Raw genomic sequence first — 17771 nt, forward strand, 5'->3', positions numbered from 1 at the left:
TCAGAGAGAAACATAGCCCCTGTGAGTGGGTTCCTGCACACCACAGTTGTGAACCTGGACCCAAGGTTTTTATTTTTGAGACTGTCCTGCTATATATAGCCCAGGATGGCCTTGAATTCACCATCCTCCTGCCTCAGTCTCCAGTCACTGTGACTACAGACATGAGCTACCACACCCAATCTTGAGGTCAGTCAATGTTCGCTGGCTTCTCACCAGATGACTTATGAAACAAATTCTGTACCTTTGAAGGACACAAGAAAGCCCATTTAAAGGGCTCCTGGGAAAGAATCTTCGACCACAGGCAGCTACAGACTTGGGGACCATTCTGTGTCCCACAGTATCAGTCGAGGAGAAGTGAAAGGGAGTGTACTGCAAGTGCTTTTGCAGGCTAGAGCTCGCTGGTCACAGAATGTTCACCATCCAGGGACGCTAGTGGGCTTAGTAAGAAATGCCCTCTCCCTGCATCAGAGAAGCACAGCTGGCCACTCATCAAGGACACAGAAACAACATGATACACAATCAACCAGAACTCTGGTGGTTTTCTGTGTCCCTTAGCATGAAAAAACAGTAACTGAGCAAAGTGGGAATATCCTCGATTCTGAACAGAGCTCTGAGAACTAGTATGGATGTGTGCTGGTGAGCTGCTCTCATGTCAAACATGACCTCTGTATTGTCACATAAGCAAATTCCAAAATTCCCACTTTTTTTTTTTTTTTTTTTTTTTTGGTGTGCCAGAGGTTGAACTCAGGACCTCACACTAGACAAGCATTTTACTACTGAGCTCCTCCACAAACCCCAGTTCTGAATTCTGAATCAAGTCACAAAGCTTATTAATGAAACTTTTTGGGTTTTGAAACTTACTTTTACATGAAATTAAAGTTATTTAGTTATATAATTTTTGTTTCATTTTGATATAAAAAGCTCATATTAATTTTATTATTTTTACCATTTAGTGGCTTTTTAGTATATTCACTAGCTTGTAAAGTTTGGGTTGGACATCCTGTAACAGTGGTGGCGAATATATTGGACATGTTACTATGTTTTCCTTTTAAAATAAAAGATACTAATGTATGAATTGTTTTTTTAAGACTAAAACCTTGGCATTCAGATTTAATTACAGGGCTGCCACTTTGTGACAAATAAATGGGTTTTGGGTTGCAGTTTGATACACAGTCTCTAAAGGATTCACCACCACTGCCCAAGAGGTTAGAAATTAATCTTTCTTGCACCATTTTGGTGAATGAACCTAGGGCATGCTGAGCTACTCCCCTATGCAACACTTGTTTTTATTCCTGAGATAGGTTCTTACTAATTGCTAGGCTGGTTTCCAATTTTCAATCCTCCTCTCAGCCTCCCAGCTATCAGGGATTACAGGAATGTACCACACACCTAGTCTTGTGAGTATGAGACATGCTTCCACAGGGCACAGAGAGCTTCAACTTCTATCAACTAGTTACAGCTATACCCAGAAAGAACCATTATTAGGGTGATGTAACCACAGGGGCAGCCATATCTACAAAGACCCCAAAACTCCAGCTACCCTTAATTTTGACAAGTGCTTCTCCAGGATGTGTCAGGACTCTAAGATGTTGTGTGTACTTCTGCCAACAAGATGACACACATACTTACACTTCTGGTCACTATCTCTTACCTCTCAGAGGTCTCAAGCGACAAGGTGGCTTTCTCCTCCTTGTGGTCACTGCCACTGCCTGACCGATGCAGGCTCCGGCGGGAATGTTTGCGCCGAGGTTGCTCCCGTTCTGGAGCATCATCCTGCTCCATGGTCTCACTTTCCACATAGGGGTAGGCCACCAAGTTGATGTAACCATCACTGTCCCCCTCAAAACAGACAGATACCACACCTGTTAAAAAAAGGGGGGGAGGGGAGCCAGCCAAGTCAACAAATGTCCACACAGGCTGGGTCTATGCAGCACACATTGTCAGCACTCATCTTGCACAATATGCAGGCACCAGCTGCCCTGGACCAGCTGTAGTCTGATGTAGGAACAAAGGCAACAGGTACCACCTTTCCAGAAGACAGAGGACCATTGCCCATTTAGTGAGTCTATTCTTTACCTCCAGACTTGGGCAAATCTCTCCTACCTAGCTCTTTCGGTTAGAGTTACTGATTTCTAGACCACTAACAATAAGTTGTTTCTAGGTGACATCCACACTCAACATACATTAACTTACTTAACAGTGCTGCCACTTCGTATTTCTCCTTTGGATCTTGTTTCCTTCTGCCTGACAGGGCCCCTAAAGAGATATCAATATTTTCCTAAGGTGATTCCCAAAATATGTTCTGTCTACACTGAGTGAGCATCTGCCTCTCTGTAGAGACTTTACACCCTGGCATGTCTAAGATGAAATGCCTTTCCTGTTTCCCTGCCATATCCTTGGAAATTCTATTGTGTCCACAAGCCTGGGCAGTTTCTTCTGGATCATTAACAAAGGCGTTAAAAAAAGAATTATGTATCTGTCCTACATTTCATCTCTCACCTTCTTGGTGTACATGACTGGTTCAATAATCTGAAAATTACTGAGATGCACTTATGAATGTCACTATGCTAGACCCATTTATATTCTCCTTTTTGGCCCATTATTTTCTCTAGGTGGACAATGCCCCAATCCCTGAGTTCTTTTAGGGGAAAAAAATGAATTTTTTCCTCCTCCTTAGGTCTCATATACATTACTTAAATCCAAGGCTTATCCTTATTTATTTGGTACTGGGGATTGAACTCACCACCTCATACTTGCCAGGCAGGCACTTATGCTGCTGAGCTAAATCCCGGGCTCTGACCAAGCCTTATTTTGGAGGGATCTTCCACATACCTGGCTGCCTCACCTACTGGTTCTCACCTTTGTCTGTACTGCAGCCTCCATTCTGTTCACATCTGAATGCCCTCCGATACCATTTACAGGGCTTGGTCTCATGCTCCAATCTCCTGTCCCCCAGCTCCCAAAGTTGGGCTCTTCCCTTTGCTGTTGACCCAGCAAAGGACTAATCTTTCTATAAGCCTCTACTCTTTCCCTCTTGATTTACTTGTGTGGCTCAATTGTATCTTCACAGAACCTCCTATGAAAGGGTGTCTAAGAGTTGAGTCCTTTGTTCTGGTGACAGTTTGACTGAAGACAGAGTTCTATGTTGTCTGCAAATTTTTATTTCTGCCTACCCAGCCTGGATGCCCCCATACCACCAGAAAGACAGCAACAAGAATGGAGAGCACAGATAAGACCCGCTCCCTACCTGGCTGTGAATTTAGGGGGAAATCGTAGCTTCATCACCATGCATGATGCCACTAGCTGCAGATTCTTCAGGAACAGGATATTTCTGTCTATTCCTAGTTTGCTGAAAGTCTTGACTGCTCTTGCTTTATCAAGAACAAATGCCAAATGCCTTCTAAAATTTTTTTCCAGTTTTTTTGAGATGAGCTCTCGGTAATGTAGTTCAGGCTGGCTCTGAACTAACCATGTAATCCAGGCTGCCCTTGGACTCGGCAATCCTCCCGCCTCAGCCTCCTTAGTTCTAGAATTACAAGAATGTGCCACTGTGTCTAGCTTTCAAATGCTTTCTATTCATGTACAGAAGTGATCACATGCATTTGGGGTTTTGTTTGATTTTGTTTTTTTGGTATCAGGAATCTAACAACCTCGTGCTTGCTAGGCAGGCGCTTATCATATGGGTTTTTTAAAAGATAAGGTTAACAAGCAAATTATACTGATATTTTTCTCTTTTTTTTTCTGAGATTGAGTCTTGCTCATGTGGTCCAGACCAGTCTATAATTTTCAATCCTTCTGCCTCAACCTCCATGTATAAGCTACCATATCTGGCTTACTGTTTTGACTTTTGAACCTTATACCAAATTTATATTACTATATGGATGTTGTGGACATACCTGTAACCCAGCACTCTGGGAGACTGGGTGACTGGGAAACAAATCAAGCCTAATCTGGGCAACTCAGGAGGACCTTTACTGAAAATAAAAAAAGGCTGAGAATATAGCTTGTTGAGATCAATCCTTAGCACTGGAAAAAAAATCTAAGAAACAACTAACTTGCATCATTCAGACAAACCCCATTTGGTCATGATGTACATTATTATCCATTTAATATATCCTCAGATTCAAGCCAGGTACAGTGGTACATGCCTATTATTCCAGCAGTCAGGAGACTGAAGTAGGAAGATAGCAATGAATTCAAGGCCAACCTGTGCTACATGGCAAGACCTTGCATATATACATAGATCCCAAGCTTGGATTTGATCTGCTACAATTTTGTTCACATAAGTTACATCTAAATTCATGGGGGATATTTTATTTTCTAATAATGACCTCACAGAAGGATTTGGGAACTACTCCTTCTTCAAAATTTCAGTGTAAAACTGGTTGTATTTCCTTACTTAATATTTGGTACAATTCACCAGTGAAGGCATCTGGGCCTAGAGTTTTCTTTGTGTAAATATTTTATACTCTGGTTCCAATTTGTTTAACAGACAGGGCTAATCAGGTTGATTACCCATTTCTTCTTAATTTAACAATTTTTAATTACCACATGTTTATAGCACATAATAATTACATTCATTCTGGGGAACTGGGACATATCTTAGTTCCTTCTATTTCCCCTTCCTCTCCTATCTTTTTTTAAGTGCTTTTTTGTTGTTTGTTTTTTTGAGATGTGGTCATGCTATGGAGGTCAAACTGCTTTGATCTCCATAGCCCACGCTGGCCTCAAACATGCTGTAATTTTCCTGCCTCACCCTCCCAAGTGTGGGGATTATAGGTGTGTACCACCATGCCTATCCTATCTCTTCTTGAGTAAACTTTGGTAGGTAATGTCTTTCAAAAATTTTGTTCCCAGACTATCAAATGCTGGAGGGGCTGTGGGGAAAAAGAAACCCTTCTCCACTGCTGGTGGAAATGCAGATTGATGCAACCATTATGAAAATCAGTGTGGAGATTTCTCAAAAGACTAGGATTGGAGGTCCCATTCAGCCCAGCTATTTCCCTTCTAGGTATCTTTCCAAAAGTATTAAAAACATACCACAGCAATATATGTGCACCCGTGTTTATAGCAGCACAGTTTATAATAGCCAGATCTAGGAAATAACCTAAATGCCTATCGAGTGAGGAATGGATAAAAAAGATGTGATATTTTTATACAATGCAGTACCACTCAGCCATAAAGAAGGATAAACTAGACTCTTTTATAGGTAAATTGATGCATTTTGAGAAAAAACTCATTAGTGATAAGACATGTGTAAACATCGTATTGCTTCAATAGTGTGAAAATCTGAAAAAAAATCATGTATATATGTATATATATATATATATATATATATAAAATAATAGTTAAAACAGTTATACTACTAATTTCTCTGAGTTCACTGAAGGGAAAGATTTGTGCTGGTATTGTTCACACAATTAAAGGCAGATGTCCTGTGCTCTAGGAGAATGATTTGGGGATGATAATGTACAATGTAGGTACCATTGCTGCCCCCCAATTGATGTGCTTTGAAAGTTTAGTTTGTGGTAGTTTTACTTATCTTTTTGTGGTTGTCTTCTTTTTTAATCCTTGAAATAAAATGGATTTGAAAAAAAATTTGTTGCTAGGCTCAACAGCCCACCCCTGTAATCTCACCTGCTTAGTTAGGAGGCTGAGAAGGGGGCCGGGAGGTGGAGAGAGGGGAGAGGTGGATGAAGGAAGAGTGAAGGTGTGTTAGTGTACATGCAGGTTCCTCAGGAGGGGTGTGACCGCTTGTACTGCACAATAAAGAGGAACTAGGGGAATTTGCAACCACCAATTCAACTCTACAGAGAATACTGCAGGATATACTAAAAAAGGAAGATACCAAGACTTCAGAAACAGTGGCAGAGAGGCTACAATGAATGGAGCAGAAAGCGAAATAAAGAAGACAAACTGACAACTAATGACAGAAAAACAGCTCAACAGAAATGAGGCAGAGAAGGTTGAATGGTAGGAACAGCTATTGTGGAGAAAACAAGATATCATAATAGCTAATGCTGATTTAATATCATCTTGTTTTGAAGTCCCATCAAGCTTTTGGTCTTCTGTCTCCATCGGTCTTAACATGTTGTATCTTATTGCATTTTATTATATGTGATAATGTTATCACATTTTTTATATGTGATAAAACTTTATTATATGTGATAAAACTTTTATAGACAAGGAGATTATACAGAAACCATTGTTCATTTTCTGTTAGTTGGTTCTCAATACCCTGTAATACTGTCATTCTCTTGAATGGTTTTACATTGTCTTGATATGTTTGATGCTACAGTTACACTCAAAGATTTCAAGGAAAGAGACACTATGGTAACTACTTTTATGTTGGGATATCTTGTGGTGAAACACTATTTTGCTTAAATGGTTGTTTTGACCTGTGCTGTTTTGTTGTTATGTCCTCTTTTATCTCAATCTTTTTTATTATTTACTTTTTTATTTTTATCATTTTAATTAAGGAAAAAATAAAAAATAGCAGGATATATTATAGTAACCCACTTTGATTTCTTATTAACTTGATTTGAAACCCTGTATTGCTCTCACCATCTTGTTTTGACTGATTTTCCTCTATTCTGTTTTGCTTGATAGTACCAAGTTTGAGAGTATAGGCAACAACTGTGAAGACAGTAAGATTCACTATGACGCCCATTCTGGTTTGACTATTATCTTCTTTTGAAGTCCTGTAATGTCTCCAATGTTTTGGTTTTATTGGTTTTGTTCTTTACTGTTTTGTTCAATTTTATTATAACTGATGGTATAGGCAATTCTTTTTAAGATAGCAAGAGGCAGTATGGTAACCATTGTTGATTACATAGTATTCTGTTTTTACATTATGTATTATGTCCATCCTTTTGATTTGACTGACTCTGTTTTGTCACATTTGGTTTTATTCTCTTCGAAAAAAGTAATAAGAACTGTGGGAGTAATAAAACTCAAAATGCATAATTGTCATTATAAAAAAGAGAGGAAAACAAAGTGCTCTAAAGGATATAAATGCATGTATATTTAAGTGTGTAAAATAGATAACTATATTACTGAGTTTTGTTGGATCACCGAACAGAACTGTTTGCAGTCTCACTGTTTGAATGTCCACTTTATATGCTTTAATTTTGTAACTTTAACAACTATTTCTAAGATGACAATATGTAATCTATTAACTAGTGATTTCCTACTGCTTATTTTTTATGAAATTCTGTATAACTTGTACCCTTTTTGTTTTTTTTCTCCTTAAATAAAATTAAATAAATAAATAAATTTCTATGTCTTCAACATAGTCCTGGAAACGTCAGAAAGAGCAATTAGACAACAGAAGGAAATAAAAGGAATATTAAATTATCATTATTTGCAGATGACATAATACTCAGAAGACCCCCAAAACTCTAAGACTTCTAGATATAATAAGCAAATTTAGTAATGTCGCTGGTTATAAAGTCAACATTCAAAAATCAATAGCCTTCTTGTATACAAATAACAAACCCACTGAAAGAGAAATCAGGTAAACAACAACCTTTACAATAGCATCCAAAAAAATGAAGTACTTAGGAATCAATCTAATGAATGACCCAAAAGACCTCTACACTGAAAACGACAATACTCTGAAAAATGAGATCAAGGATAATAGAAAATGGAGAGATATCCCAAGTTCTTGAGAAGAACCAATACAGTGAAAATGGCCACACTTTCAATACAGTTATATAGATTCAATGCAATCTCAATCAAAATTCCAATAGCATATCTTACAGAATTAGAGAAAACAGTTCAAAAATTCATCTGGAACCAGAAGAGACCTAGAATAGCAAAGGCAATACTGGGTAACAAACACCAGAGAGGGGGCATCACAATCCCTGACTTGATATTACACTAATAAAACTAATGTGATAAAAAGTGTGGGACTGGCAAAACAAAAAACAAAAAACCAGACCTCAAGATCAATGGAGTAGGTTAGAAAATGCAGAAACAACAGCAGACACACTAAGCTACCTTATCTTTGACAAAGGTGCCAAACACATTCACTGGGAGAAAGACAGCCTCATTAATAAATGGTATTGGAAAAACCAGCTCTACACATGCTGAAGATTAAAATTGGACCCATATCTTTCACCATGTACTAAGCTAAAATCAGAATGGATGAAAGATTTTAATATTAAAATAGAAACATTAAATCTGCGGAAAGATAGAGTAGGTAAAAGTCTTGAAGACACTGGTGTAGGCAGAACAAAACCCAGATTGCACAGGAACTATCACAAAGAATCAACAATGGGGATCTCACCCTACTGAAAAGCTTTTGCAGCAAGAGAAACCACCAACAGAATGCTGTTCCTCAGAAAAAGGAGTATTATCAAGAATGTATAAAACTTAAAAAACTGGTCTTCTCATACTTTTTTTTTTTTTTTTGTCTTTTTCATTTTTATCGGTACCAGGGATCGAACTCACGACCGCCTGCTTGCAAGGCAGGTGCTTATGCCGTTGAGCTAAATCCCCAGCCCTGGTCTTCTCAGATTTAAAGACCCAATCCAAAATGGGTATCTGAGATAAACACATACTTCTCAGATGAAGAAGTACAAACAGCAAATAAATATATAAAAAAATGTTCAACATCACTGGTCATTCCAAAGACGCAAATTAAAACAACAGCGATTAAGAAATCAACCAACAACAAATGCTGGAGGGGCTGTGGGGAAAAAGGAACCCTTCTCCATTGTTGGTGGGAATGTAGACTGGTGCAACCATTATGGAAATCAGTGTGGAGAGTTCTCAAAAAACTAGGATTGGAGGTCCCATTCAACTCAGCTATTCCCTTTCTGGGTATCATCCCAAAAGAATTAAAAACATCATATCACAGCAATATATGTGTACCCATGTTTATAGCAGCATAGTTTATAAGAGCCAGATCTTGAAAACAACATAAATGCCCATCAACTAAGGAATGGATAAAAAAGATGTGGTATTTCTATAAAAGTATATTATTCAGCCATAAATAATGATAAACTAGACATTTTTATAGGTAAATGGATGGGTCTTGAAAACATACTTACTAGTATGTCACACATGTATTGTTTCATTCGTATGATAAGGAAAAAACATTTATTTTGTCCCAGAGAGAATGACTTCAGCCAAGCAATGACTCAGGCCACATCTGCCTTTACTTTACCTAACCCACTGTGAGCCATTCTGAGTTGACTTTTGGATATCTTAAGAAATTTTTGATATGTTATAAGGTTTGGATTTTTTGCATGTGGATATCCAGTTGTTCCAATATATTTATTAAGGGTACAATCTTTTCTTCACTTACCTGCTTTTGCATCTTTGCCAGCAATCAATTGTCTGTTATGTGGGTATCTATTTTAGGACTTTATATTGGTATTTTGATGGTCTGTCTATGTTGATATCAATGCCATTTTGTCATGACTGGTGTAACTTTGTGGTAAATCGTGGGATTGGGGAGAACTGGAGCTAATTTTGCTCCTTTATGAAAGTTGTTTAGACTATTCTGAGTCTTTTGTTTTTACAAAACTGTAAGAATCGAAATGTTAATCTTTATGGAAAATTATGTTGGCAGTTTGACAAAAGATTGTGTTTTTTGATCTTTATTATTTTCTTCCATTTGTTTTTGGCTTTATACTGTATTTTTAATTTCTCAAGGAAAGATATGAGGATATTTCATAATTTTCTTCTTTTCCAATAAATATACTTGGTGTTAAAAATAAATGAATATATAAATAAATAAAAGAAAAAAGGTACAATGGACACAAGTTTCAATTTCATATTGTCAAATATATTCTCTCTGGGCATGGTGGCTCATGCCTGTAATCCAAGAGCTCGGGAGAGTGAGATAACAAAATCATAAGCACAAGCCCAACCTGGCCAACTTAATGAGACTGTCTCCAAATGAAAAAAAAAATTTTTTTTTTGTCTTTTTCATTTTTATCGGTACTGGGGATCGAACTCACGACCGCCTGCTTGCAAGGCAGGTACTTATGCCGCTGAGCTAAATCTCCAGCCCCAAATGAAATTTATTATAAAGGGCCATGGGTTCAATTCCCAGTACTGCAAAACAAAACAAACACCACTCACTCCCTTTACAATTAGTGCTCTTGGGGCTGGGATTTAGCTCAGTGGCTCAAACACTTTCCCTGGTAAGCGTGAGGTCGTGAGTTCGATCCCCAGTACAAAAAAGAAAAAAAAAAATTAGTGCTCTTCTCTTAAATTCAGCAGGCCACCTAGGGCTGTAATAGAAATGTTCAATGTGTTCTGCAAACACATGCCACTGAGCACCCTCAGAGATGCTAGCAAACCCAGAGAGTCACATTTGATCGTAGGAGGAATGCTACAAGCAGGGCAGAAGATGCCTTTCCAAGATAAGCAAGATTTGATCATTAAGTAAGTTATGTAGTCTTTTAAATAAGAAAATAATTTTTTGTCGTGTGTGTGTGTGTGTGTGTGTGTGTGTGTGATACTAGGAAGCAAACCCAGAGCTTCACACATTAAGTACATATCTACCAGTGAACCGTACCCCTAACTGCAGGAAAATGAAAATCACTGGTCTTTTAATTCATATGATATAGCCCCTAATTTTTTGTCAAATAAACACAGATTAAGCCAGAAATTGTGGCCTATGCCTGTAATTCCAGCACACTGGAAGGCTGAGGCAGAAGGATCTGAAGTTTGGGATGCCTGGGCAATTTGGTGACTTAGTAAGACCCTGGATCAAAATTTTTTAAAAATAGTGTGAGGCTTTGTAGCTTAACATGAAGGCCATGCATTCAGTTTCCCTTGAACTACAAACTCACAGCAATCCTCCTTCTTGGCCTCCCATTGTTAGAACTACAAGTGTGCCCCACCATTCCTGGCTCCAAATTGTAGTTTTCTAAAATATGTCACATCTAAAAATGTATTATTTAAACCATTTTTAATTCAGTGGGCATTAAAGACACTCATATTATAAAAGCATCATCATTATCTAGTCCCAGAATATTGCCATCAACTCTCACAAAAATCCTGCACCTCCCTCTGAACACTGGCATTTTTGTCTATTCTGTCTCAATAGATTTGCCTACTTGAGATATTTCTTACAACAAGAATGATAATATTCTTGGGGGGGGGTTGTTTTGGTTTTTTTGTTTTTTTGTCTTTAGAGACAGGATCTTACTACACAGTTCAGGCTGGCTTTGAGTTCAACTTTGTAGCCCAGGCTGTTCTTGAACTTGCAACAGCCTCCCAAGTGCTGGGATTATAGGCATGTACCACCATGCCCGGGCTATTCTTGCTCTTTTGTGTCTGGCTTAGTTCACTTAGCAAATTGACTCTGAGGTTCATCCATGTCACAGCATGTTTCCAAACTTCATTCATTTTTCTGGCTAGTTAATATTCTGCTGTTAAGGATACATCACATTTTACTCATCGATCCATGCACATCTGCACTACTTCCACCATGACTACTGTTGCTAACATGGAGGTGATACCATCTTCCTAGCTGGAGCCTCACGTCCATTACTCCTGGTTCTCTGCAGAGGAATGGAACTAATGGATCCTGTGATAACTCTGTACGTCCTCCCCTAAGGAAGTCCCCAACTTTCTCACAGTGGCTAAAAAAAAAAAAAATTTTTTTTTTTGGTCGTGCTAGGGACTGAACTCAGGGCCTCACACACACTAGGCTGGTACTCTGCCAGTGAGCCACATCCCAGCCCTCGTGTTACATTCTTACATCCACTATATCTTCTTTGTGATGTTCCTGGTTCTCTATATCCTTGCCAATACTTGTTAATAGGGAGTGAGGGGCTTAATTATGCTGAATTACTGCTTAGTAGTACATGTCTGGAATACACACCGGGTAGATACATAATGCAGACACTCACCATGGGGACTTGCTACATACCACATCTCACTCTTTCATTTCTCCTTCCCCTCCCTCCCCCTTACCTTCCATCCCTAGTGTTTTTGTTGGTTTTGATCCCCCTACACAGTCAAATACTTAGGCCTGAATCTAAGGCCTCCACAATGAGCTATAGCCTCAGCACTTATGTACTGACTGACTGATTTTTGTTTGAGTCAGGGTTTCAGTACATAGCCCAAGTTGGCCTCAAACTCAAGGTGATCCTTTTGCCTCAGCCTCCTGAGTGCTGAGATTACAGGTATATGCCATCATACCCGGTTATTTTTTAAATTTTGAAAAATGTTATTAGTATATGTCTGTAGTACATAATGATTACATTCATAGTGGGGAGTTGGTACATGTGCGTAACATCTTGATTCTTTCTCCATTCCCTTCCCCTCTCCTCTTCTCCCTTCCTATTTTCTCAATCTCTTGGTCTTCTTACCATTTGCAAAAGATCTATCTCTCTGTTTCCTAATATCTGTGGTTTTGTTCCTTATTTATACTCTGGCTTTCTAAGTTCAACCAAGCAATATTTAAGCTTTTGTGTCTGATTTATTTCGCTTAACATTATTGTCTAAAGATGCATGCATTTCCTTACACGACTCAAATTTATCCTTCTTTATGGCAGAGCAGTATTCCATTTTATATAAATACACTTTCTTATCTATTCATCGGTTCACAGGAATATAAGCTCTTCCAAGATTTAGCTATTATGAATAACACTGCTATAAACATGGGTATGTATGTATCACTGTAATATGATTATCTCTAACTCTTTTAGAAAGATCCTATGTTGTTATTTTGAACAGGGTCTCAGTAAACCGCCCACATATGACTTGAACTTGGGATCTTTTTGCCTTGGCCTCCCAAGCTTGGGGACTACTGATTTGCACCACAGTAACCAGCTTTATTTGCATTTAATTAATGGCTAATGATTTTGCTGAGTTATTGACTATTTGCTGTATATCTTCTCTAGGAAAATATCTCTGTGCAGTTTTGAACTGAGTAATTTATTTTTAATGCTTTTGATACATAATCAGGACAATGAATACGGAAGAATAAATACTCTAAGGCTGCACAACAAGACAGATACCAACACAACTGTCTTTTCTATGTAATTAAGATACAACACTGCCCAAGTGTGGTGGCACATGCCTGTGATCCCAGCATTCAGGAGGCTGAGGCAAGAGGATTGATCGTTCCAAGTTTGAGAACAGCCTGGGCTACAAAGTAAGCTCAAGGCCAGCCTGAACTGCAGTGAGACTCTGTCTCAAAAGGATAAAATAACATAACATAACATAACATAACATAACATAAAATAAAATAGACAACAGTTGCAAATGTTTTATAAATGTAGCTCCAGCTGCCTACATATCCACATCCAAACATGGCCACAAACATGCCAAAACCAAAAAGAAAACAGTCCCTTAGGGAGCTGGGGATTTAGCTCAGCGGCATAAGCGCCTGCCTTGCAAACAGGCAGTCGTGAGTTCGATCCCTGGTACCGATAAAAACAAAAAAGACCAAAAAAAGAAGACAGTCCCTGTTAGCCCATGGAGTCCTGCACCAACAAACAAACAAACAAAAATCCCTTAAAGGGGCATTAAGCAAGCCCTGGCTCTGGGTCACTGTTCTAAGTCTCAGCCACCCAAACCTCAAGGAGTCACCTGTGAAGTACCACAGGATCTGTCACAGATTCCAATCCCCCAGCTATCCTCTCAGAGAGGGAATGAGAGTATTAAAGGATATAACAGATCTTCAGGGTAGACCTGATTTTCTCTGTTCAGGCTATGTATATTCATTAGGTAAAAATCAGTAAGCTATCTCAAAAGTAGAATTCAAACACAATGTAGTGACACATGCCAGTAAATCTAGCACTCTGGAGGCTGAGGCAGGAGGATCACCATGAGTCCTGAGGTCAGCCTGAACTATATAATAATAGCCTGACTCAAAAAATAAAACCAAACCAAAGTATAATTCAACAAAACTAAAATAAATCTCTGTTTTTTAAGTCAAATGAAGCTTCAGTCATTCAAAGAAGATAGAAAAGTAGACGATATTAGTGGTAAAATGTATTTCAAAGACCTAATGCACAGGGGCTGTGGATTTAGCTCAGCAGCATAAGTGCCTGCCTTGCAAGCAGGCAGTTGTGAGTTCGATCCCCAGTACTGGTAAAAACAAAAAAGACCAAAAAAAAAAAAAAAAAAAAAGACCTAATGCATAGTGTTACTGTTTTGGGTTTTTTTGGTACTAGAAATTGAACTGAGGCCCCTGTACTTGCCATGCAGGCACTATGCCACTGAGCGAAATCCCTGGCCCAACTTTTACTTTTCTTTTTTGGTCTTTTTCCTTTTTATTGGTACCAGGGATCGAACTCACGACTGCCTGCTTGCAAGGCAGGTGCTTATGCCGCTAAGCTAAATCCCCAGCCCCTTTAACTTTTACTTTTTTAAAAATAAAAAATAAGGGCCAGGGATTTAGCTCAGCGGAATAAGTGCCTGCCTGGCAAGCACGAGGTTGTGAGTTCGATCCCTGGTATCAAAAAAAGAAAAGAAAAGAAAACAAACAAACATTTATAAAAAATAAAATAAAATAAAAAAGTTTCAAAAACAAAATTTCCATGTACTTGTCATTCAACTTCCTCTACCCACCAACATCTTACATAACAACAGTACAACTTACAATGATCAAAACCAGAAAGTTAGGCCAGGAGTTTAGTTCAGTAGCATAAGTGCCTGCTTGGCAAACACAAGGTCCTAAATTCAATCCCCGGTACAAAAAAAAATGAAGTTAATATCGACACATTGCTATTAACTAATTCATATACCTGTCCAGGATTTCACATTGTGTTTACTTCTTTTTAAGCTCCTCCTACCTAGGACCATTACTTAGTCTTTCTGTAATGACCTCGACATTCTAATGAGTACTAGATAGTTACTTTCTAGGATGTTTCTAAAATTGTTTTTTTTATGTTACCTCATGATTAGGTTGCAATTCCATATTCTGGGGCAATAATCTTGTATCATCCTCAGTCTAGCATGTAGGAGAGCAGTTGCTTCAACAGCACACATAATAATACATATTACAACAAGATGTATGTATCTTCTTGTTATTCGTGACTTTGTGGTTTTTGTTTTGTTTTGGAGACAGGGTCTTGCTGTGTAATTCAGGCAGGCTTAAAGTCATGGCGATCTTCCTGCTTCTTCTTTACCAATGAGGTCTTTCTGCTGAGAATTTTCCTCAGCTTTACCTATCAATGAATTCAACTTTCAAGTTCTAAAGCCTTGATAATGCGCTTTTAACTTCTTTTTTTTTTTTTAAAGGAATGGAGAGCGCCCGCGGTCACGAACCACCGGAACAATCAGCCCAGGCGGTTGGGAAGCCAGACTCGAAGGAACCGCTGGGCTAAAGCCAGCCCCAATGCTTTTAACTTCTAATTTTTCCTAACAAAATTACTTAACTGACTGAAACAACAAAGACCTAGAATCATGTCATACGGCAGTTACAAGGACAACTGAGCAGAGAGCATGGCCAGCAACTGACCTTTGTATTCAGGGGTGAACTCCTTCATCTCAGGAGGGAGGGACTCGTAGAAGCGCTGCTCTCTGGAAATGAGAGGTTTGCACACAGTATGGTCGTCGTAGCGCATCATGCTGCTGTGTCCGCCCACTTGGTGGATGAAGGGCTCCAGGAGGACTCCTCGGTCTCCTGCCCGGCCCACGTTCTTGCCATACTGCCCCACTTCCATGGTTTGACAAACACACATTGCGTTGGGGGCCAGTTGCACACTGGGGGCACAGGTTGTAGCACATGGGCCACAAAATAAGAGCTAAGTAGAAGGTCCCAGCAACCTGAAGGCAATAGTTACGGTCCACTCAGCTTCTTATTCTGTCCTAAAGAAAAGACAAGAAAAGGGAATCAAAACACCTGCGATGTAGGATCTATGTATTTTACAGCCATTGGGGAGGCAACTATTCCTGTTTACTTCACATTCAAAGAAGAAGGTACCAGAAAAAAAATAGCAACTGAAATCTATTCTGTTCAGGGTCTCCTCCTGACTCAGAGGAAGGGTTTTTGCTGAGAAATCAGGTCATACTTGCCTCCTCAATTATCTGCTAAAGTATCAAAGGGACAAGGTAGGAAAAGATATTTTACAGTAAATTATAAAATCAGAAAAAAATGTTTTTCTTTTCTCAAGATAATCCAGATTTCAGCCTTCTTCCACTTTTCAATAATAATTATGATCATGTTGAGCCCCATGGAACATCCCTTCCTGTCTGTAACTACCAGCAGGGCCGGGAGAAAATCTTTATACTCAAATACCTTCCCTATAATGTCAAATTTCTTTAAAGATAATTAAAACAGCTGCTAACTTCCTTACTAACAAGTTTGTTTTGTTTTGTTTTTTGGTACTGGTGATCGAACTCACGACTGCATGCTTGCAAGGCAGGCGCTTATGCCACTGAGCTAAATCCCCAGCCCCCACAAGTTTCTTTTTAAATCAGGAATGTATGTGACCAGACTATATCTGAAAAATTAAAATCAAGTAAAAATACTTGTAGAGCAGGAATATGATCAAGTCTGTGACAGATAAAACACTGTTTGTGAGACCTCATAATTATAAGCAAATGGGTACAGAAAAACAATAATACAAGTTGGGCATGGTGGCACACTTGGGAAGCTGAGGCAGGAAGATCACAAGTTCAAGGCCAGTGTGGACTAAATAGTGACTTCAAGGCCAAAATGAACCACCAGGGTGCAATCTTGTCTCAAAAAAACAAGAAATAATCCCAACACAAAACCACAAAATCTTAACTCCTAGGCTGGGCATGGTGACATACATGTCTGTAGTCCTAGCTACCTGAGAAGAAGCTAAGGCATGAAAGTTCAAGGCCAATCTGGGCAACACAGTGAGACATCAACCTCAAAACAACAGCAAAGCTACCTGAGCAACAATGCTCTGTTTTCACTGCTGTCACTAAATAAATCTCTATTTCCACTTCTGGTAATAGACTGCAGAGTTATTTGTTTTGATTGTTTGTTTTTCAGACAAGGTCTTACTAGGTTTGCTTGGCTAGTCTTGAACTCACTATATAGGCCAAACTAGCCTTGAACTTGTGATCCTCCTCCCTCAGACTCCAGAATGCTGAGATTATAGGTGTGACCCACTACATCTAGTAGAGTACAATATTTTTATATATGTGTTTTGCCCAATTATTCACTTTTTTAAATTTTTAATTTTGAGACCACTGGCCAAACTGTCCAGGTTGGTCTCAAATTTGTGACACTCTTTCTCCTCAGCCTCTTAAGTAACAGGAGCACTTTGGTGTGCTGGGCCACACCCAGCTAAGCCAGTTATCACTTCCGTCCATTTGGACATGGCAATTCTGTGTCCTAACAGAATTTTCCTAATCTCTATTCTCTCCCAACCTGAGGCTGGTGTATAATTCTATAGCTGCACTGTCATTATTTTCTTGTATATCATCACTACCATATCATTCTTTCTTATCTCAATCCAGGGTTCCAACAGTCGGAGCACATAATAATGTGCTCCAAGAAAAGATCTGCCAGAATTAAATAGGATCATTCCAGGCACAACAATGAGTAAACCACCACGTGGAAACAGAAAATCATGAACACCAATAGGAAGTCGAAAGTGGAGCAGCATTTGTGGAGGGCCTCTAGCCCACTTTGGAACTTGCAGCTGCTGTGATGCCTCTACAAGATCCCACCACAACTATGATCCTTCTACAGCTTATGACTTGAACTCTGTCTCCCAGTGATGCTGGATGTTCCTACTCCTGTCACTGTCAAAGGTACTCGCAGCTTTCATCTGCTCTATGAGCTATTTAGGTACCCGCAGGTCCATGACAGT

General features: G+C 39.0%; 1 protein-coding gene across 4 annotated transcripts in view; it reads right to left on the bottom strand.

The window, feature by feature from the left end:
* Positions 1-17771, bottom strand: part of Ip6k1 (inositol hexakisphosphate kinase 1) — a 69480-nt gene that overhangs the window by 7996 nt on the left and 43713 nt on the right. For all 4 annotated transcript variants that reach the window (XM_003476676.5, XM_013159662.3, XM_013159661.3 and 1 more), the window contains 2 exons: positions 15440-15789; positions 1652-1862 (listed from right to left, as the gene is read on the bottom strand). In XM_003476676.5, coding sequence (XP_003476724.1) covers positions 1652-1862; positions 15440-15662 — 434 coding nt within the window. In that variant the 5' untranslated portion in view covers positions 15663-15789. The remainder of the gene's footprint in view (positions 1-1651; positions 1863-15439; positions 15790-17771) is intronic.

Source organism: Cavia porcellus, unplaced genomic scaffold (assembly GCF_034190915.1).
Source record: "Cavia porcellus strain 051 isolate PalLab524CR breed Dunkin Hartley unplaced genomic scaffold, mCavPor4.1 scaffold_5, whole genome shotgun sequence".
NCBI classification, from domain to species: domain Eukaryota; kingdom Metazoa; phylum Chordata; class Mammalia; order Rodentia; family Caviidae; genus Cavia; species Cavia porcellus.